Here is a 22,288-nt window from a genome sequence, read left to right as displayed (position 1 = left end):
CTATGCCTCCTGTTATGTCCGAGACAAATGCGAAACACGGGCGTGGATGGATTTTTGTCGACAGCGAAGAGAAAAGTACGTTGTTGTTACTAACAAACCAACCAGAAGAAGCATTTTGTGATGCTCACTGTCATTTGAATTGTAAATTGCAAACTTTTCGTCTTTTTATCCTTGCGATGTTATGTTTTCAACTTCACGGGAAGGATTTTTGTTTGTTTTAGCGTCCGTTAAGCAGCAGCTATTTAAATTTGTTAAACGGAATAGCAACAAATCGTTCGCCATTAATCGGAAATCCTTCTTATTTCTCTTCATTGTGTGAGCTCGCAACAAATCGCCTATGCTCATGGCGCGACCCTGACCGGAGACATATTTTCCGTTTCAATTCGAACCACGCCGGCCTGCGCCGTCCGAGGACATTTCGATGGCGGCATTACAATGAGCGTTAGCAAAGGAAAAGAAAAACGCAGTATGCCTCGATCTCCGATAGAAATAGATTCCCTTTCGAATGGGAAACGAAAGATCAAATCCAACCAAACGGCCGAACGAACGTGAAAGCGAGCGCGTGACTCTGGCGTCGTCTTCGGTTTATTTTCATTTGGTCGTACTTTTTTTCTACTCTCCGTTCGTTATCCATCGGATGAAAATGTCCTACGATGCGTGTCTCTGCTTCTTGGGTAAGTGATACATGGGATTTTCTTGGCTCCAGCTAGGTGGCGCTCGTTGGAGTAAATCGAATCATAAATCGAGTTAGTAACGACCAGGTCTTTTCCTTCCCGTAGAAGGTCTGCTTTTTATCTGCTTCGCTGGTGAAAGAAAGCTTCTTTTTATCCGTGCCTTGCTTTTTTCTGCATCTGATCGTCCTCTTTGCCCCCCGCGTCCATTTCGAAGCGGATGGTATTTCATCACCATGGCATTTCCATCGTCCTTGCGATGAGTCTGATTAAAGGGAACCGGAAAGAGATTAGATGTAAAATACCAATCTCGGACGAATCGTCCTCCGTCCGTTTCCTGCCATCGCTCTGTCGCCTTGCAAACGTGAACGACATCATTACTATTGCTTTCCTCGTGACATATCAGGTTTCGCTGGTGAAGTGAGATGGTGCTGGCGCGCAATAATTGGCCCCACCTAACGCGCCAACTGATGAAAGACCATCAGAGTTCGGTGGAAACGCGGAATCCACTTTGAAACGTGATACTTATTACTGATGTGCGGAACTCTGGACTTCGAGAGGCAATTGTGTGACATTCTGTGACCAGGATTTTATCAGGAAGTTTATGATGGCAATCTCATTGTTTCAATTTCAATTATGTCAATTATTTTGCCCACCATTGCGTTCTGGATTGTGCTCACAGCCTTTGATTGCATCGCAAAGAAAAGGAACGACGAAGAAATCGGGTAAATCACGATCTTGTGCCAACTAAAAAATTGGTCGTAATAATTATAGCACGCCCGAGAACATAACAGCATACAGCAATCGATAACAAAACATCATAACATGAGCCAACAACATCCGTAGCGGCAGCCTGTTTTAGGTCGGACAAATTCCCCCGGATAAGCGAAGAGCGAAACAAAAGACGAAAAAGGCGCGTTTCAAGCCGCCAACCGACGGAACTAAACGACGTAGCCTATTTTTCCCGGTGGGAGAAAATAGCAGTCCAGTTGCCGGAAGGGGAGCAAAGCAAAAATCAATGTTTTGCTGATTAATTATGCGAGGTCTTTTTTCTCTGTGGTTGTTGTTCGACCCGAAACGTTGGACGCCAAAGATTGTTTCGTTTATGTTTCGTGTTCCTTCTACCTTGCCAAGAGGGGTTCCTTGGCATGTTGAGGAATATCGTAAATGATTCTACGATGAATCCAACGGGTGAGAAAAAAAAGCGTTCACGGCTTCGTCACGCATCTACGACTTCTCGGGGAAGGGAGGGAAATTGGGAAATACATGCGACCTGATGATGCAGACCGGCCCCCGTGGTCCATGTGCGTTGCACGAGATACTTTCCGGCACGAACACACATTAACGAATCCGCTGTTGCGTGTGCCGTAATCTCGGGTGTGAGGGAAACATTCAACACTAACCGGAACCACGGCGGAGCTAACCTCCCGCTGATGAAACCCGAACTACGAATACGTGGAAATGTTGAATATGCCAACAATGCCCACCGGCCTCTGGGGAAAATGTCCTTCTGTAAGGATTTCCACGGACCAGGGATCATCGTCCTCGTCGTCGTCGTCGTCGTCGGCGTCGTCGCTCCGGTTGTTCGCCATTTTTATAGCCCGTAGGCTGCTCGCTGGCGCCAGCAGGATGTCACCCATCCCGCGTGCTCTGGCACGTCCCGGCATACTAAAGGTGGAAGGAGTGAAGGTGGACAAGTAATTATTTTGTCAACCTCACCGCCACGGACGCTTTCGGGCGGTTTTCGTTGGCTTTTGCGTGAAGCCCGGTGGTGGCCGCGGCTCGTACCGAAAAGCCAGTACGTTTCCGAGTGGTTCCGGTTTCGTGGTCTCCCGCGAGACGCCATCGTGGTGGTCTGAGCTCGGGCATGCAAACTTTAAGGCATGAGCGAATTCCAATTATTTTCGCATTTCGCCCAGACGCCGCGAGTAGTGAAACGATGGAATAAGTTTTAACGCCTAGAGCCAGGTCGTATCTCGTGTGCGTCACTCGTTTGGACCTTACTTTGGGGATTTCCAGCAAATAAACCAGTTTCTTTCCACTCGCAGAAATGTCTTCTTGAAGTGATGATAGTAAACGTGAAGTCATACCTTCTTACTGTAGACGTTCGCTTATCTGAATGTTGTGTGAGGAACCTCGAGTTGCACTCATGTTTATGTACTCCTTCGTTGTTTCACTTTTCTTCGCACTATAAAAGAACAATATGGTCACAAACTCTATTGCTTCAATGCTTCAGTGCTCGTTCAGTAGTGGGCTAAAAACAGAAATCAAGTATAAAGAAATTTCAATACAGACTAGGGACTCTGGTTCCACATTTAATGGTTGTCACTAGCGCTTGGAAGCATTCCATTTCTCACATCTCTCACACACATCTTACACTGCTTCAGCTAAAAATAGGTTTACACCGGTCACGGTTGCCGAAGATCAACAATCGACACCGATTGTGTCCGGACCGATAACAAATCACACACAACTATCGTTGATCAGGCAGCAGCTTTCAGATGATTTGTTTTGCACTCTGTAATGTTTGTTTTACAAACACAAACCCCCACAAATCTTCGTCATCCGTCAGACAGTAAACTGAGGAACGCAAGTGTAGTGTCTCGGCATAGAAGAAAAAAAAGGGGAAAACTTTGATGTTGCCGTCGCGAGGTCAAGCCGGTCGAGAATGCTCCACAGCGAACGCACACTAGCCCCACGTCGGGCTTGTTGTGATTCACACGCAACGAACTCCCGGAGAAGAGAGGCGCGCACACTCTTGGAAGCTTCTAAGGAACCATTCGCGTTTGGTAGGAGAAGAAAATTTGCCAAAATAATTCTAAGGGCAATCGACAAATCGGTCGATGTTGACAGCACACACAAGTACTCACACATTCACAAACACACGGTACACGGTCAGAGTGAAGAAAATCAACTTGGGAGTCGTGAACTAATGCAACCGAAAATCGTGTGCCACGTAAAACGGAATGCTTAAGCTCACCGTAGGGTCATAGATGATTGCTTCGCCGTGACTTACAATTTGCGTCTGTGTGCTTTCCTACCCCTACGGCCGGGGGGAAAACAGAGGAGAAGGTGGTGGTTTTGGGGGGTTGAACCAAACACAAGCTCGCGGACTGACGCGCGTCCCATCCGGTTCCCAGTTTCGATCTCAACTAAAACCATCGAAGCGTTTTCCGTTTGAAGAACACACTCGGCTCTCGGCGGTTCAAGAGAATCGCGCTTTTCGCTCACGGTTTCGCGTGTGTTTTCTTTTGTTCTCGCGCGATCTTGGAACTCACCGCACCTGCCATTGTTTTGACAGCGTCGCGTAGTACGAAACCGGATTCGCGTATTAGCGTCTTTCTGATAATCGAAGCGCCCAAAGCGATCGGTGAACAATGGTGATGATTCTGTTAAGCACAACAACGAAGCATCACATGCTAAGTTCACAACGTTGCTATGACAACTGTGCTGTAAAATTGGCCTCAAGTAAAGTTCGAAAAGCCCCAATGTTGAGCCTCCCCAGCAGTCTTCTCGCGTATTTTCTGTTTGTGTTGTTCGACCCACCTCACCCTCTGGCACTTCATGTTGTTGCGCCGGGACGCGTGCGCGCTACTCACTCACACACTCTCAGCTCTCGGAAGGGCGCCCTTCAGGGGCATCGATTGGGGATTGCGGTTTGGGGGATGCCAACAAGTAATGCCTGGCAGCGTGGCTATCACGGGGAGACGTCGAAACCACGCGCTGAAGCGTTACTAGCGTTACGCTGGGGCTCGTTATCACGCTGCAGTAAATGACCTACGTGCAGTGAAGCTTCGTAAAGTGCAATAGCCGAGCTGATTGTGGCTCCATCGGTTGGCTTGAGTTGAGGAATGAGGTACGGAAATTAAAATACTCACGAAATCGAAAGAAAATTGAATTATTTGACGGGTTAAGTCTGGAACCGATTGGAAGCACTTTTTTGCATGAGCACCTTTGCTTATGCTCGCATTTCATTGATAAAATGTTGAGTGCATCGTGCAATGCAGAGGGTTGAGGGCAAACATACTGGGGCTGCTTATCGTGTATATGCTTAAACGTATAATGTTTCCACTAACACAATCACCATCACATAGATAGACATCCGCGTGGTATTTTTTCGGAGCAATAAGGCACAATAGAACCGTTACTACGCTGTATCCACAAAAGGGTGTGAAATTGAAGCTCCACTTAACGATTGATTTAGCGACTGGCTTTAGTTGACACTCGTCTAATGGATGGATGGAAGGGTGGTACACTTTTTCTTTCACAGTTTCACACAATTGAAGCACTGTGGAATGCTAACCACGCCTGTTAAAAATGGAAAACCACGTACACGCACAAGCGACCCTTACAAGGAGCATAATCACAGAATACGGTTTCACATCACATCAAGCCGTGCCTCCAATGTTGTGAAATGTTGTAAATTTTCCTCATCGTGGCGCGATGAACCGTGACTGTCCGCACTGGGGCCGCACACTTTCCAGCCCAAAGTTGACAAAAGTACTGTCAAGCTCGCTCCGGGACTACGCGATTCAATGCCGTTTCTCGCACACAATCATGTGATCCACGGCATGGCACATGAAGAAAGATGCCCGTTTTCATGCGCAATGGTTTTCCGTCACTCACTCACACTGTGAGCTCACTCGGACTCTCCGAAGTCGTGTAACTGCCCTTGTCCAGAATGCAGTGTCGAATCTGCAGGGGAATCTGCAAACCGTTACTATGAATTAAAAGTATCCTTTCCCGCTCCCGGCTCCCGGCTTCCGGCTTCGGATGGGTATAATTAGTTGGTGGGAACGACAACAAAAAAGTTTTAAAAACAAGTAAAACAATTTGACGCATAGGGGGAAGGGGGGGGGAAGAAAATGTAACACTTCTAGAGTTGATATGAAACGGAATAAAACCTTGCTGCACTGAAGGCAAATTTATTAACAATAACGATATCGGCTAAGCGCCTCCCGAGCGTGTAAAGAAGACCCTTTTTAAACATTACCGAAACATTTACGATACATAGTACACATGATATTCTAACACACCATTGCATTCACATTTCCAAAAGGCACTTGCAAAACAAAAAAGAAAATTAACGCCACGTAAAGAAGGAGTAGGGAATTCGGTGGAAAGAATTCTCCCCAAAAAGGAATGACCAGCATAAGGATCTCCCAGCATCAGTTCTTGCCGTTAGTTCGAGCCTTCAAGCAGCAGACTGCGTTGATGGTTTCTTGTTGCGACTTTTCCCGCCATTGGTCATATGTTGCTGCTGTTGTTGATTCATTTGCTGTTGTGGGGCCGTTGCACCAGAATGTGACGCTTTGGTGGCAAAAGCGGTTTGTTTTTGCTGCTGGAAGCTGTTCCGGACGTCGCTCATAGTGGGCGATTGCTTGGCCAGTGGTTTCAGTGACGTCGGAGTAGGGGACTTTACGGGCGGGCCGGCCACTACCCCGGGGATGTTGTGATTGATCGGTTTGTTTTCATTGTTTTCCGGCGAGCTTGTTAGGTTAGGGATACTCTTTGAAGGCGTCGTAGTGCTGCTGGTAGCCGCACTACTATTGCCGTCCGTTCCGACCGATGCTGAAGATTGCGCGTTGTTTCCCTTTTCTACAATGTCAATCAAAGAAAATGCATTAATACATATTCTACTATTGATGTTGAACTTCTGATTTACCTAAGTCAGCAGCCGATTGAGACCGAATGGGTGGATTGATCGATTTGGCGCTAGTAGAATTCTTCGAAGCACCCGCTGACGCATCGATACCATTCTTATGTTCGCTTGCAGATCGCTTTAGAGTCTCGGGTTTCGGTGCAACCGCAGCCTGCTGGCTTCCTCCGTTCAACTTCTTGTCCGCTTCGAGGGTAGGTTTCTTGGGCGAAGGATCAGCATCGGATTGCGAGCTGATGGAGTCATCCGATGGCGATGAGATGTCGTCCACCTGAAGAAAAGGAAGAGATAGATGTGAAATAAGTTCCACTAGGGAGATGGTTCTTCCTATGCTCGACTTACGTTGAAACTGGAATCGTCAACGTTAGCGTACTTATCGAGCAGCTCCTTGTATCCGGCATCTTCGAATGAATCTTCATCGCTGGCCCCCTCCTCGTCGCTCTCGGCTTCACGCTGGTTCAGGTTGCGCTTCTTCGACACGGCCACGGATCGCTTTTGTGCCGCAGTCGAAGGCTGATCCTTACGGAACACCACGGCATGGGCCACGTCCGAGTTGAGGTCCGTCGCCCGGTACGGCCGGGTGCAGATGACCATCTTTAGCGGCAGAATAATGCGCTGAAGCCAGGATGAAGCGATCCCCTGTGGAGATTCCTCCGAGGACACCTCAAGCCGAGAGATACGCTGCAGTCGCTGTCCGCGATACTTCAGGGCGCGTAGCTTTCGTCGCTTGTTTTGCAGAAAACCCACCATGGTCGCCGGAAGCACCGGACCACGTCCGATCGCTCTCGCGCCCATCGACAGAACCGTTCGGATCAGACGCAGTACGATCAGCGCCGGGAGGAAGAGCAACCAGGGCAGGGGCCGTATCAGTGGCGGACCGGAAATGTTTGTTCCCGCGTCTTCACTTTCCTCGGTTCCGGCGGCGGCCGCCACCTTTTCGGTGACCGCCGTCTTTTCCGTCATGATCGGAGGATTCTGCGGCAGGGACCAGCGAGCCGTTTTCTCCACCGTCCAGAGCAGATTGTCGACGCGCTTGTACACGAATTGCCCGATGGAAGTAATCGCTGCCCGCGCCAACACATCGTACAGCATATCCGGAAGGGTGGAACCTCGCGCTTCGGCGATCTCCTGTCGCGGTTACAATCGGAAAGGACGGAAGGGACAAGTGGTATTAAGGCGGCAACGTGTTATCAGAGGCAAACATCAAATCAAAACATGTCTGCCGGGAGCGATCAGATTGAAACGAAGCTCTGTTTCCGCCCTCCGCGACTCACCTGCTCGTCTGCCGCACTGACTGCGTTCGCTTTTCCCATGGTTGGAACCTTGGGCTCTGGTATCGGTCCAGGTTCCAGGCTCTACACGCCCTTGCACAGTGGTCGCCGGTTCCAAAGGACGCTCTCCCGTACGACACACAGATCCGATCGGAGCACTCCGACAACTAGTGGCAACCGAGCGACCCGAAAGTGATCGTATCGATCGGTCCTGCAGTACAATATACTGATGATAAGCGAGGTTAGAGTTCTCTCATGCAAGCATAGGGCGACGGAAGGGCCCTGGACGGGGGAGTAAATCGCCATCATCGTTCGCTACCAATCGGTCAGAATTGTCTACACTACTACAAGCGGCTTCGCAGCCGGTACTTGATACTCCTACATTTGCATGGCATACAAATTAGGCAGCTTTCAATAAATAATAATCGGCTGTCCGCCGTAATCATTTCAATCATGCTATTTTTGCCTGCAAGCAGAGCTTCGCACGGTCATTTCAAAGCGGAGGAATTGTGATAAAGAATGTTTCTTTTGGTTTAATTCTCATCAGTTACACACAGGCGCACATTCGGTGAAAGAATGCATTCAATTGCTGCTATCAGGGACCGCGTGCAACTTGGAGAGTTCAGAGATTATCAACGTGGAGAAAGTTTATTGAAATTAAATCAAACACTGACTTACAGTACGACTACACACCAGGCCTAGAGGTTAAAGTGCACGCCGTGCAGTTTGCAATAAAATAAGGACAGGGTGGACGTTGCATGGAGACCAAACCATAGACATCTTACCTTACTGGACAGGGCGATCTGCTCGTGGACAGATAGGCCGGGGACAGGTACACAAAAAATATCACACAAAAATCCACCCGCGTAAAAATCACACACAAACACTCACGACGATTCCGTTAGGGATGGAATGTTCACGATCGTAGGGCTCCTCACTTTATTTTGCTTTTAATCGATGGTTTCACTACTGTCCAAAGAGCACTCTAGTCGTGATCGGGTTTAAACCAGTGTTGCCCCGGGAAACTTTTTTCGAAGCTCCAACAAGAGACGGCACGTGGTTGAAGCCTTCGGCGTTCGTCCTCTGAGTGATATGGAACGATATCGTGATGGGCGAGGTGGGTCCTGTTGCCGACCAAAGCTCGACAATACTACCAACAGCGCGGAGGCGAAAAGATCTCCAGTTCGGACCCGCCTTTGGAGATCAGACGTTTAACCCCTTTGATCCCGGAGACGTTTGAGCACGCTGGTGATAGAATAGAACTTGGGTACACCCAGAACGGATCACCGGAGCTGGTTACCTGCAGTGCACGGATCAGTGTAGTGAACTGAACTCTCGCGAACGAATCGGTGTTTGGGCAATACCGACCGAACGGACGTCCATTTGATTGCCCGGACAGTGCAATCTTGACCCACTACTGCTTTCGGTCCCTGCTATCATCGCATTCGATTCCATCGGTGTTTGTTTGCCTTCCTGACAGCATTTGCCATCGAATGGACGGGGCAAAGCGGGCAGGAAGAAAAATGATGAGGAGTACGGGTTCTGTTGCAAACGATGCGATTAAAGAAGGTATGGTTGCATTGCGCGATAGGAGCAGCTGCAGATGCATGTGAAGCATGCAACGGATGAATTGTTTTCGATTTTTTTTGCACCAAGAACAATGATCCCGTTGGCACACGTTTTGCATTCGTCCAGTCGATATGGGGGGGGCGATAATTGTAAGCATTGTATGGCACTAGAGAATCTGCCCTTATCTTATTTACTATACGTTTAAATAGTAACAACAACAGTTGGGTAATTATTTTTGTGCAACGGCGGTTTGAATTTGTTTTGAACTGACAGCCTTCCTTGAAATCCTCTCCCAAAATCGAGTTCCCGTGAGAGAATGACCTTTAGCCGATACAACCGGTAAAGACTAGAGTTGTGCTTAATGAATCTTTTGGCGAGATTGATTCATAGGACTCTTTTTCCTAAGATTCATTCAAATGGATCCATGAATCTTTCGGGATTCGAATCTTCAAAACTTAATGAATCTTTCGAAGCCTTAATGAATCTTCATGAATCTTTCATGGATCTGTCACGAATCTCCACGATTCTTCCGTTGGCGTAGATTATGCGACCAAAAACAGGGGGTTCCTTAACCCATTTTTGAACCATCATTTTTCCTCAGCTTTGGGAATCTCTTATCCGAAGATTCATGAATATCTAAAACACAAAGAATCATTCCGATTCATGAATCTGAATCGGAATTATACAACACTAGTAAAGACTTATTTTCCCGTTTCGTGTGCGTACACGGAATGAATGTGTTGGTGCAAAACACATGCACGGAATGCGAATGTGTTCGTGAGCGGGCTCATGAATCTCTGAGAGATGTGAGAGATCCGGAGAAAAAACAACAATAAACACAAGTCAGTTTGGTGTCAGCCTTCGTTCGAATTGGACGTTTCGCTTCAAACGTTGCACGCGCATTTCCGCGAAGTGTTCTCGCGAAAGTCACAAATTCGCGCGTGAAGCACACAACAGGTTTGTTGGTGTTTTTTTTGTCGTTGTTCCTCCCTTCAACCCTTTCGCTTCAGTTCGCGACAGGCGTGGAGAAGTGGCGTGTGCAGTTTTTTGCTTCTTTTGCTTTCCCAAATCACGTTCTCGGTCTTCCTGTATTCCTCTTTCGTGTTTCACAATCTCAATCGCATCTCCTGCGAAGCTGTGTGTGTCTTTAAGGTGTTCCTTTCTTCCCTGCTTCTGTTTAAAATGCTACTTGTCCCCTCCGAGACGGCCCGAGTCAAGGATCGGTTGGCGACACTCTTTTAATTTTTTCACATTTGTGCTTTCCCCCCATATGTCTGTGTTTGTGTGTTTATGCTCCCCTTTGCGCCGCCCAAACTAAAAGGTTTGATCAAGTGTGTACTATCCCGATCGAGTGTGCTTATGCGGTTTCCGTCCTCCGTCCCCGCTTTTTCTTCATTGGAGGGTTTTCGTGGGTTTTGTCGCAGCTTCCGGAAGCTGGTTGTTCGGTGTGGATCGGTCGACCAAAAACCCTCCCCACCGGACACAAAAGAAGAAACGCAGCTCACAGCTCGATGACATTTTCGTTTCGCGCTGATCGCGCGCAGGTTTGCGCAAGGAGCCAACAGTGTACCTAGTTTAACAAACGCGCGAGTGCTTGTGTCCTTCTACGGTCAGCTTAACCAACGTCGTCTCGGAAAGGTGCAAGACCTTATGTCGAGAACTGTGCTTTAATTTGCTTGCTAATGAAATAAGCCACATTAACCACGTGTGTGTGCTTGTGTGCGTTCACGTATGTGTGCTTTACGTGCATTATTTCATCATGCCAATATCCAGTTTCTTGCGTCCAGTTTCCATCATGATGCAGCACCCTGCCTCCCCCCGGGCTGCGCCCCTGTCCCCCCATCGAGGCTCGGTTGTTGATTGTCCTTGTCTCGCGAAGGAGCAGGTTTTTCTGGCCGTTGAGGGTTGAACAACAAATGAATCAGAAAAAAGCCCACCTGAGGCCAGTGGCGGTTTTTTTTAGTGCTATACCTCCGTCGTGCTGTGTTGTGTTTCGGACCTCGTGTTACGCACCACCGAGCCAGAGCCCGGTACCGACATCACATAAAACATGTTGTCAACGGTCCACAATCGGTCATCGGAGAAGACGATGAAATCAACAACTGAAAGTGTGCTCGTACTCAAAGTAATAAAAAAAACACAAACGCAAAATACAAAGATTCAGTGGCATCTGCTCAACGAACCGGCGTCATCACGGCGTCTCCTCCAACCGCAATCAAAAGATGCTGCGAACGCTTTCCTTTACCATGTTGCCGATGCGCCGTGAAGATGTTGTGATCGATGGATATAAAATGAGTGCGGATGGATATTAAATAATGCGCATGAGCAGACCGTCTACCCTGTCTTCACGTCTTCCTCCATGTGCCTCCGGTTTCGTGGATGTGTTGACGGCAGAAGCGTAAGTGCGTGAAGAAAAATCGAGATGCTTCAAATGGGAACCGGCGCGATCTGAGCAAAAGGGAAGAGCTGTGATGATTGTTGCTCAATTACCGAGGCTCATTATCATCATGAATAGCCGAGGGGTGGGTGCGTCAATATTTGCCCAAAAAATCTTGCGGTGACCGTGTGCTTCCAGAAGACGAACAAAAACCGCCTCTTGTGTGTAGTAATTATGCGTGTGTGCGTGTGTGTGGTTGGATTTTCCTTTTATTACCATCGGCAAGCAAGCAAGCGTGGGTGGGTGGATGGAGTGAGATTTTTCCGAACAGCAAATGAAAACGCTACCGAAATGGTCTGAAGAGAATCATTATTTCCTCCGCCCTCTAAAGTGGAAATATTCCTCAAGGAAGTGGTTTTTGGCGATGCCTTGAAATCGATTGATTTTGGATCAATTTTATTCAATTTTCCCCCGCGCTTTCCGATACCGATTTCTAGCCCATTATCCCAGGCCAATTTATGAATCGATGTGCTGCGATGACGTGCCTGGCTGTGTGTGTGTATACTCGTATGTGTGCTGAGTTTCATGAACCCCTAGGAAAATGAAAAACATCCTCTTGAAAAGGAAAAGTTTGCAAAAGTGTCGGCTGGTCAGGTAAAAATAGAAAACGCGGCGCAATGAAGATCATCCATTTGTTAGTGATAGCTCGGCTTTCGTGTTGATTTTCATGAACACTCCGAGAAGAGGTTTAAGGCTAACCGATAAGGCCCACAAATGACGACAACAATGCTGAAGAGAAAGTATTCAATAGATGACCGTTGAGATCCCCCCGCCATTGTTTGTAATTTCGCAACGAATTCTGCGCGCGAATCGAAAGACTTCAACGGTAAGTCTAGCGAGAAAAAGCCACCGACCGGAGGTCAGTCGCTCTTCTAGGAATGTCGGTATGAGATTTGGAAGGTTCGTTTCTTACTTACTGAGCTTCGATTAACGGAGTAAGTGTCCCGAGCAAAAAAAAAACAGCCAGCTCTTCTTTCGCCAACGGTAATTATCCGCTCGCTGATTGAGACATATCGGACGGTGCCTCGTGCGCGCTGAAACATGGAAAAGGCACATCTGATGCTCGGGATAGTCCACGGGCCAGCCGTAGCTCAAGCCTCACCCCTCAACGCGCGCGCGCAACCAACCGAAACAACCGAATCTGTGAACCTGGGAGCTAGAAGAAAAGCGTTGTAGAAAAGCAAAGCAAGCAGAACCGGACCGGACCGAACTGAACTGAAACCCTAAATTATTCCAAATCAAACGGAAAGTTCACCGATCAGTGAACCTCTTTCCTGGCGGTGGCGTTTGCGCTGCGGTCCGAAAACGGAAAATGCTTGCTTGCTTGCTTGCTCGCTTGCTTGCTTTTCTTCTCCGGCTGCCTGGCCTCCTTGGATGGAAACGTGGTTGCTTTGCCTACTGGCTTCGGGCGGGGAAACACAAACACAGACACTCACCATTCACCACCCTCACGATTAAATTGCCCACCTCTCCTGTTACCCGCTCCTCCTCCAGGGATGAAGGTGGCCATCGTCGAACCGTATCAATAACCCGTTCGTTCTTCTCTTCTCGCGCAACAATCTGTGCCGCCGAAGTCTATCGAAGTTTTGCAGACAACGAGCAGGCGCTCGCGTTTATACACGGTTATAATAATCTAATTATAGTCCGTAAAGTCAACATACGGTACTCAATGGCAGCATGATTTATTTTGAAGAAAACACATACACTGAAGCGCACAAGCCTTCTCCAGACTCCAGAGCCAGTCGTCAAAAGGTCCGGGCGGGCCTTCAACGTCCGTTCACGTGCAAGGGTGAATACACAGAAAACCCTTTTGCTGTCCCAAAGCCACCCACCCTCGGGGAAGGGGTGGGAGCGGCAGCAACGTGTTACGTTTTTGCGCATGGTCGTTTGCGATCGAGTTTCGCTCCATTCCCGAAGATCTCTTTCTCCAAACCCTCCCCGGAACGCTGCCGAACGTCAACCGGTTCGCGGTTCGGTGATCTTGGCTTGACTGGGAAAGGGCAGGGGTGGGGAGGCTGGGGAGAGAAAATGCGGCCGGCGCGACGATGCGCTTCATCATCGCCGAATGCTGTCGGCAAAAACCGCCGGCGGGAGAAGGAAGGAGGCAAAAACCGCAAACCGATCCGGTCGGGGGGGGGGGGGGGGGGGGGGGGGGGGGGGGGGGGGGGCAAAGGAGTATTATTTCATCCAAGCCTTTTCTTGTGCCGTTCCAGAGGGAGAGAGAGAGTGTGTTGCTTAGCGTTTGCCGGTAGACACACCGATCACTTTGAAAATGTGGCTCCTTAAGCTTGCAAAGCTAAAAATGCATTAAAAATTACGGTATGGACGTTTTACTGGAGGCAATCGAAGGAAAAACCTACACCATCCAAAAGGCAGACAGGGTGATTCTTCAAAAACCTACTGCTGAAAGCAACCCCCAGGTGACAGATTGACAGCAACAGATCTTGATCTCTTGCCGTACAGACACACGCACACACACTGCGCACTACTTGTCGTATGCTGCGGGCCATAATAAGCAAACCATAAGCAAACCAGTGTTTGGCAAGTTGTGCTGGACACGTGGGAGGTATCGTGTGTTTAGTTTTCTCGTTTCTCTAGCGAGGTGGGGGAACATATTGTTAAGAAGTTTACTCAATTACGCAGAAGATTACGCACCACACAGCACGATCACATTTCAAAGACATTTCAAGCAACTGGCAGTTATTTTCAGATTATTGAAATGTTGTTATTCTTTGGTCGCATTTTAGTAATCTCCCATCGCTCTTAATATAGTCTATATCTCCAAATATATTTTTTTTATACATCATATGTCTTTTATTTCTAGTGTAACAACCCGTTCGTGGCTATGTTGTTTCAAATACATCCGACGCATCTGCGTTTTGCTACCGATTCGATTCTACCGCCAGAGAAAGCCTTCGGTGGCTGCCGAACCCAATGATGATGATGATCGCTCATGAATTAAACGCTGCAATAAAACATAGTGAAAAGAGGCAAATGGGAGAGAAAAAAAAGGAACCACGATCCAGCACGATCGCTTTCCTTCGCGGGTAGCAAAAGGAAGTTTGAGATGCTTGCTAGGGCCATTGAAAAGGGAAGGAATACGGAGAGTTGAAGGGAAAAAAAAGTCCTACCTAGATGTAACGATGAAACACAGACACACGCACACACGAGGGTCGAGCTGGAAGGCAAAGTGAAGAAGCAAGTATTGATGAATTTTATTGAAGCAAAATCGATAGAAAAAGGGTACCACTCGTCCGGCGAAAGGGGACGGACGGGTGGTGGGAAACCAAACTTTACTTCATCCCGTGCCGGGTTACTGGATGTTCCGTGGTCTTGTCTTTGGACGGATGATTGATCTCGGATGCCGAAAGAAGACGGCTTGAAACAACTAAAGCCGATCAATAATGGCGAACGAAAGAGAAGAAAGCGATCGATCGGGCTTATAAAAAGTGTATAAAAAAACGCTTGCCAAGTCGGAGGGAACCACATAAGGCTGCGTTTGGTGGAGAGGAGAAGGAGGAGAACCAGCCCCATAAGCTTCCCGCAAGAAAGCCCTCGACGCGAATGGTTTGTGGAAAATTCGATCTTTCATACGATCGGCAGCACGACACACACGGGGCCGGACTATGAAATACCGCAACGAATCGCGTCGACCGATTCCGCCGCACCTGTCCACCGCCGTCGTTCCTCCCGAAGACCTTGGCTTCCTCCTGACAGAACCCCCCGCGCCCGGCCTTTCCCCGCGCATGAAAAGCCAAGTCGTCGCTCAAGATGTTGTCGTCCGGCAGCCGGGCAACAAGCAAGAAGTGATGGTAGTTGTGTGTTACTTCACGTTCGCACCCGGCATTTGTCGCCAGACACACGCACGACGACTTTAAGACTTTCTTGCCTTTCTTGCCTTCCACCTGCTCTCTCTCTCTCCCTTCCCCGCCTCTCCTAGGCTTCGGCTCGATGAAGGAGCAATCGATTAAACGAGTGCGATCGATCGTGGGTTGACGAGGCCCGGCAACTTTTTGTCACATAAGTCGGTTGTTTCATTGCCGCGAGGCAAGCTTAAATGCCAGCGAGGGAGCAGGTTTAACTCTGCACGCGATGTTGCCCCTTAACGGGAGTGAGTTTTCATCCTGCTGCTGCTATATTCTTTCGCTTCTTTACGGAAGGAACACTCCTCTGGGAAACACGATCTAAACGTTCACTCAGGGTTTTTGGGGGAAAAGGTTCACTCAGTCCAATACGCAACTAGAAGAAACAAATACTTATGGCACCCTCGTTCGTTACATCACGGGACCGGTCTTTAGGCGTAATGATAATCTTCCACTCCTAGGCCTTTTGAAGTAGATGATGATCATTCGTTTGGCGGTAATTATTATTACCGGACCCCTGCCCCACAGTACCCACTCCTCGCCTGCTCCCGAGTGGTCCAAATTGCTTTATCATCCTCCAGTCCCCATGGTCGGTCGCTTCTTCTTGGCGGTGTAATTACCCGCGCTTACCTTCTCGTCAATCGTCAGCGCATAGGTCGACATTCGTTCCACCCCATGTGTGCATCGTCAATCATCGCGGTTGCGGCTGAAACGAGACTTGAATACCGAAAAACCGGTGCCCGGTGGTTTCGCTGCATGTGTGACCTGTTCCTCCTGCATTCGTTCCTGGTCCGGATCTTCAGTGCCTTCCTGCACTGCCATTGCTTCGAATCGAAGAGGGAGTGCGTGAGCGAGTCGATGGGGTGTGCAGTTGATGTTTATCGCGGCAGGAGGAAGTAACGAAAGTGCACCTTACATTTCCTCTCGCGTGAAGAATGCACCCGAACTACCGTTTCTGCTCGTAAACTAAATCTCTAACGCTACGTTTAATGTTCTTCTCCACAGGAGGCGGTCGCCCGGATTGGGGGTAAACGAAATTCAATAGAAAAGAAGCTCGAAATCCTTCGTGCCGTCAGCTCGAGTGCAGTGACCCCCGGGAGGACGATCCACGGAATCGTGATCTTGTTCCCGTTGGCATCGTGCGTAGTGATGAGTTCAGTGTTAAATCGTTGTGATCGGTGGTTTACAAATGAATAAAAGTGTGTTTTTTAGAATAAAGCGGCTTTCGCTCGAAAAATGTATTGTATTAAAGAGTGCTGGTTTGTGAGTTTTGTGTGTGTGATATTCGAAATACGTGTACTATTTAATGCACGTCACGGAAAATAAGTTCAAGAAGTGGAGTGTTACTACATGAAAGAGAATCATAGTGTTTAGTGAAATATAGCATGGTGGAAAGTGTTGAACCTATTAATCTTCTAACGTAATCGAAGCAGAGCTGATTGAAAAATCAAAAATTGTTTTCCTGAGATTCAACACGGAGGTGCAGAAAGACCTAAAGGTAAGTTCAGATACTTATACATAGTAAGCTTTGGTTTTTCGAACGCTCATATCGTAAGCGAATGAGCAAATAAATCACTCGAGTGGCAAATAGTACTGTGTGGAGGAAAAGGTGGGCTTCCACAATGCTCAAGGCGGGTTACAAAACAAAGACAAAAACACACCAGCGATCCTACAAAGTCCAGTTTCCTTTTGCGATTGCAATAATGATGCGGAATTCCTTTGCGTGCGTTGATGAGCATGAGTTGTGAGGTTGGGCGGTGGCCGCATCGTAAGATGGTTTTCTTCTCGCGCCCTCTTTTCCTGTCCCTTCTTCTTCCTCTCGCAAGTGTCTCGAACACTTACGATTGCGTCAACGGTGGCCGAAGGCGATGGGCGGGATTTAGATATAATTTTATGGAGTTCCACCCCGCCGCAACTCCGCCGAACGGCGGCAGCCGATGAGTAGTTGCTTCTGTTTCTGCATTGTTTTGTCACCGTGAAATGATCGGAAGGCAACGAAACACTGCTGTCCTTGTGCCTCGTGTTGACGGAGTGTTTTACCGCTGTTTGGACGCATGCTGTAAGTAAAAAGAAACAAGAGCTGACTCCTGCTCCTCAGAGACGGAAGGCGTTGAACGCCTCGTTTCGATCGTTTACCCTCGTTGCGGTAATGATGACGAGAGAATTAAAGTAACGAGTGTCCGGGCAGGTTTCGCGTCAAGTTAAACCATCATTCCACTGGCAGCATCCGTAATTGGTGTTTTGCAAAGAAGTTGTTGTTATGGATACATTTTCTGCAGTAAAAAACGTCTTTAATATTCAATGCCACTTATGCTGGTTTTTATCCGCTGTCTTTTCTTCATCAACATTGTCAAACAGGGTTTTGAAACTTTAAAAGGTGTAAGTTAGTTCCGGTTTCACATCAATACAACCTACATCCTCGTATGGTAACGTTTCCTGTCGATATCTCTCTAATACCCAATGGAATTTAAATTCCATTTTATTTGTATATAACTGCTCTTACAAATTAGTTAATCTTTCCCTTTGTCAACCTGCCCAGAATAAAATCAAACATTCAACGGGACATAAATAAAATTTAACGTCTCGCAGTTAAGTCGAGTTTTGGTTGTTTTGGCTTACGCTTGAAAATGGATGCAGCACCAGGAAACGTAAGCGAAACCGATTCGGTACCGATTTGTACCGCAATCAATGTGAGAAAGCACATAATCTTTCAACGTGTATTCATTATCACAAGCCACTAATAATTATTATCTTTTTGGTGTGTATATGCATTTAATCCTTCCTGATTTCTCCACATTCTTTGCCATTGCGTTGCCATAAATATTGTTTCTGTCAATCTGATCGTAAAATCAGCCGCTCAACGTTACTCGTGTGCCCTTCGGATCGGTTCGGAGCGGGTTGGGAATCAGATTTCATGGCCGATCAGATTTCATTAGTGGCCTGGAATGCATGACAAAAAAAAAGTCACGAAGGTCTGTGGGAAGGATGCCGATAATTCTTGGACGCACAACCGCGACGACGACGACCACGACGACACAAACCACCACCCAGGAAGACGGTCAACGGTTTTCCGAAGGTGGCGGGATGTGTTTTCGAGGCGGAACCGAGCACAAAATTGCTGGGGCTACAAAAGGCTACAACTTCTGCGAAGATAAAGCCTCTGCCTGGGCGATGTCTGGGGTGGCGAGAGAAATGAAATGTTTACCCTGCCGGTGGCTGCTTCCAGAGCGATTTTCCCCAAAATATCCTATGAGATACGGGACCTGGACTCAGACCTCTCTTGTGGTCGCGGCAGGTGTCTCGCAAATGGGGTACGATAAACGATAAACAACGGGCGCGCACCGGCAATTAATAACGCGCGAGGCGCCGGAACATCTTTTCCGCGGCAAGTGTGGTCCCTCCCGCCAACAAGAAGTCCCCTTTCGGAGTCCCTCCACCGAGCGGGGTGAGAGAATGGGCGTATTGGGCATCCGTATTTGGATGCTCCGGTCTCTGGCGTTCGTCGTTCGGCTACGGATGATAATTTTGGTTGGGTTTTTTTTTCCGTCGGCCGATGGGGGCATCATTAGTGCGTTAATGTTTCAATTTTCTCGCAAGAGGAGACTATCAATAGGTAATTAATGCTGGACTTTACGACCACGGACCAACCGGATGAGTCATTTTAATGGTGAAGCAAAACCCCTATAACTTGGGAGACTTGATAGGGAGAGGGAGGGAGAGCCTGGAAGCCAAACATCCGGATATCAGTAAAAACATTTTCCGGTGATGAAAAATTAGCTTTGTGGGAGGTCCTTGCCGCTGCGCCATCTTTTATTCGATTTCAAGTCAGCGTGTATAGAGAAACTTTATGTTTTCCCATTTATTAATAGAAATATAAACAACAAATCAAACGACTCGAGTTTCGAGTTCTCCTACAAATCACCAGCGCGACTCTTTGCTAAATGGCGCTAACAAAATTTATGTTTGGGAAAACACGCTTTTCACACCTCTTCTCGACCGACACACCTTTCCCAAAACCGCCGGCGGAGAAACAATACGCCGCCATTCATTGTGAAAGGAAGCGGGCTTTTCGAAAGGTTATTTATCGATTCAACCCAAAAACTGTACAATGAACAATGAGCTAACATCACTCGGTCTGGGATCGATGTTGGCTTTCGACACAAAACGGCTACTTCCAAGAGATATAGGGCCTTTGGTTGGTGTAAGATTTTGAGGCCACAATAAGGATGCAATTAGAAGGAACCGCTTTGATGAGCCTCTTTGAACAAATTACCTGTCGAATCTAGCGATCTAGCGAACCTCAATTTAAGGTGGCATGCGAATGGTCGCGCTTCCGAACCTTGCGTGTTTACTTTTCCCAACGTAAGATGCTTGTTTTTCCCCTAACTTAAAAGACTTTAAGGAAATTTGTTCCTTGTTTTTCTTCTTCTGACACACCGTGTTCTTATTTCTGATGTTGGGAGTTCTTCGTCTCTGGTAGGAAAGAAAAAGACACACCAGTGGTCCAGTGTATGTCGATAAGCATCAATTTATGCTGCTCGTGCCGCGTCGGGTCGAGAACATCATTCCTTTGGCAGCAACGATCACGCCCGTCATCCCCTGCCCCTCAACCGCGATCCTGCGCGAAAAACGGTTTCTCGTGGCCGGGCTTCGAATTGAGCCGTGATTGACGCTTGCCGTTGTTACTTGTGATTATTATTCTGACGGCGCAAAAGTAAGAACGCATGAAGGGGTGGGTTCCGAAAAGGAGTACGGTAGACCGGGTAAGGCTACCGTAATAACAGGCTTTCTGCGGGCAAATGATGCTGCGATCTTTCCCCGATTCTTTCGATCGTGGCCGCCGTTTGGTGGCGTCCTCGCCGGCTCTTTAAGCTCCCAACCGTGCTATGATGAATGATAATTTTCGTCATATCTTCCCAAAGAAAAGGTGGTAGGTGGAAGAAGCGTCCTCTCGGTCTCGGTGCGTTCGACGTTCGTCTACGAGAGTACGATTCGAATTGAAGCTAGAACCACGGGAGCCTTGCGATCTCGAGTCGCGGCGTAGGAGCTCGTCTTGGGGATGGACATGGGCGTTTAAATAGCTGTGCAGTAGAAAAAAAAAGTCGTGCATGAAAATCGTATTACTTCCCAACCCTCCACCCCAACCGCCCCCCGTGTGTGTCTGGTACTTGTTCCAGGGACGTAAAGCACGACTTCTCTTCGAACTCGACCCGTCTGCATGGCGAATTGAAGACGCACAATTTTCCCCGCTGCAGCAATCATTTACGGATGAATGGAGACGAGGTCTGTGGAAAGAATTAATTTCTTTGACCGCGGCCCACGGAACGGAAAGGAGGAAATGGAGAGGCTCAAGGAAAGGTTCTGCATGGTTGGAAAAATACGATAGCCAGCCTTCAGGCACACGAATTCCTTCCCTGCCCTCGGGAGAGGGATCGCGTTCCCACAGCGAAAAGTGTCCACCCCAAGTGTGAGAGGAGGGATACAAATTGCCACAAAAATACCACGGAATACACACACACACACACACGGCAAGAAGCACAAGAAACCATTCGCATTCGACACGCGGAATCTCGCGCAACAACTTAAGCGCTACGTTAATCTTCGTGCATCGTGTGGAGAAATTGCGCTGCGCGAAGAGAATTGCCTTAATTCGTCTGATTTTGGTGAATTTTACCTTTTTTTTCTGTTCGCCAAGGAATTGGCTTGTCCTCAATTTTTGCCTTGCACGGTCGAACATGCCCGGTACGTCTGAATAAGACAAGTCGTACGCTCTTCGACGAGGCTGACATGTCCGGTTGTCGAACAACAACAAGTCATCAAAGGGGGTAGGGTTTGTCGGATAACATGCGCACATCACAAGCGAGGTGGAACAATTTTTTCGACTTCCCAGACAATCCGCTGGGCGGCGAGTGAGAATCCCAAAGATCGGCGGAAGAGTGTAATGTAATTAGAGGTAGTAATTCATTGCATTTAACACCGGTTCCTTTTGCTGCGATGGCTAAGATGATCATACCTTTCGAATTGGTATCACACTTAACTATCAATCGTTTATAAGCTGCAAAGTATTTGATTTGGAAGTTGATGAAACGTACACAGCTTATGGAGTTTTGTTTAAACTGAATATAACAAGCTATTCCCTGCTCAACGTTGACGACGTTGTGGTTCACATTTTAGGGGAAAAGTAAAGGAGACGCATCAAGTCGAGTGGAAAATTGATTGGACGAAAAGTCGTTGCTCACTCGCGGGTCAAAGCAATTACAATTATTATTTCCTCGAATGTGTTTTGTCCTGCGTCCAAAGCATTCCTGTCTTCGGGCAGGGCGGGCCTGAAGCTGTTTGCGCCAGGGAAAATACGTGATGAAACACCACCACCACCACCCCCTTTCCACCACGCGCATCTTTTCATCTCCACCCTCTTTATACTTCTCTCGTAAGAAGTAATGCGCGCACGTCGATGCGTTGATGCGTTTCATTCGTCTTTCAGTTTCTTTCCGTTTTCTTCACTCAAGCAGGGCTTCCCTTTTCCTATCACTCCCTTAAAATGCCTTCGATCTGCTGCCCCCGCGCCCTCCCTCGTCGAACGCTAGACGAGGGCGAGGCGAATGCGGCCTGATTTTCTTCAAAAACTGGCGCGCGCTCCTTTGTGGAGTCGCATCCATCCGTCCGCCTCCTTCTTCTCCGAAAACTTTGAAAACTCCCCTCTCAGCGGTGATCGAAGGGGGGTGTGTGTGTGAGTGCAAAAAAGCGGAAACAACCGGGTTGGACATGGGAGAAATATAAAATACAAAATGTACCAAGCAAAAAAAAAAACAGACGAC

The 22,288-nt window shown here is 48.0% G+C and overlaps 1 protein-coding gene across 1 annotated transcript; it reads right to left on the bottom strand.

The window, feature by feature from the left end:
* Window positions 1-5,840: 5,840 nt before the first annotated feature.
* Window positions 5,841-7,823, bottom strand: LOC131283118 (uncharacterized). Its single transcript, XM_058312695.1, has 4 exons — window positions 7,605-7,823; window positions 6,673-7,458; window positions 6,337-6,601; window positions 5,841-6,269 (listed from the first exon to the last, which is right to left on the bottom strand). Exons 1-4 carry the CDS (start codon window positions 7,641-7,643, stop codon window positions 5,866-5,868), a joined length of 1,494 nt encoding a protein of 497 aa, XP_058168678.1. The 5' UTR covers window positions 7,644-7,823; the 3' UTR covers window positions 5,841-5,865.
* Between the last annotated feature and the right edge of the window lie 14,465 nt (window positions 7,824-22,288).

This window comes from Anopheles ziemanni, chromosome 2 (assembly GCF_943734765.1).
Source record: "Anopheles ziemanni chromosome 2, idAnoZiCoDA_A2_x.2, whole genome shotgun sequence".
NCBI lineage: Eukaryota > Metazoa > Arthropoda > Insecta > Diptera > Culicidae > Anopheles > Anopheles ziemanni.
This window is presented reverse-complemented; position numbering and strand designations above follow the sequence as displayed.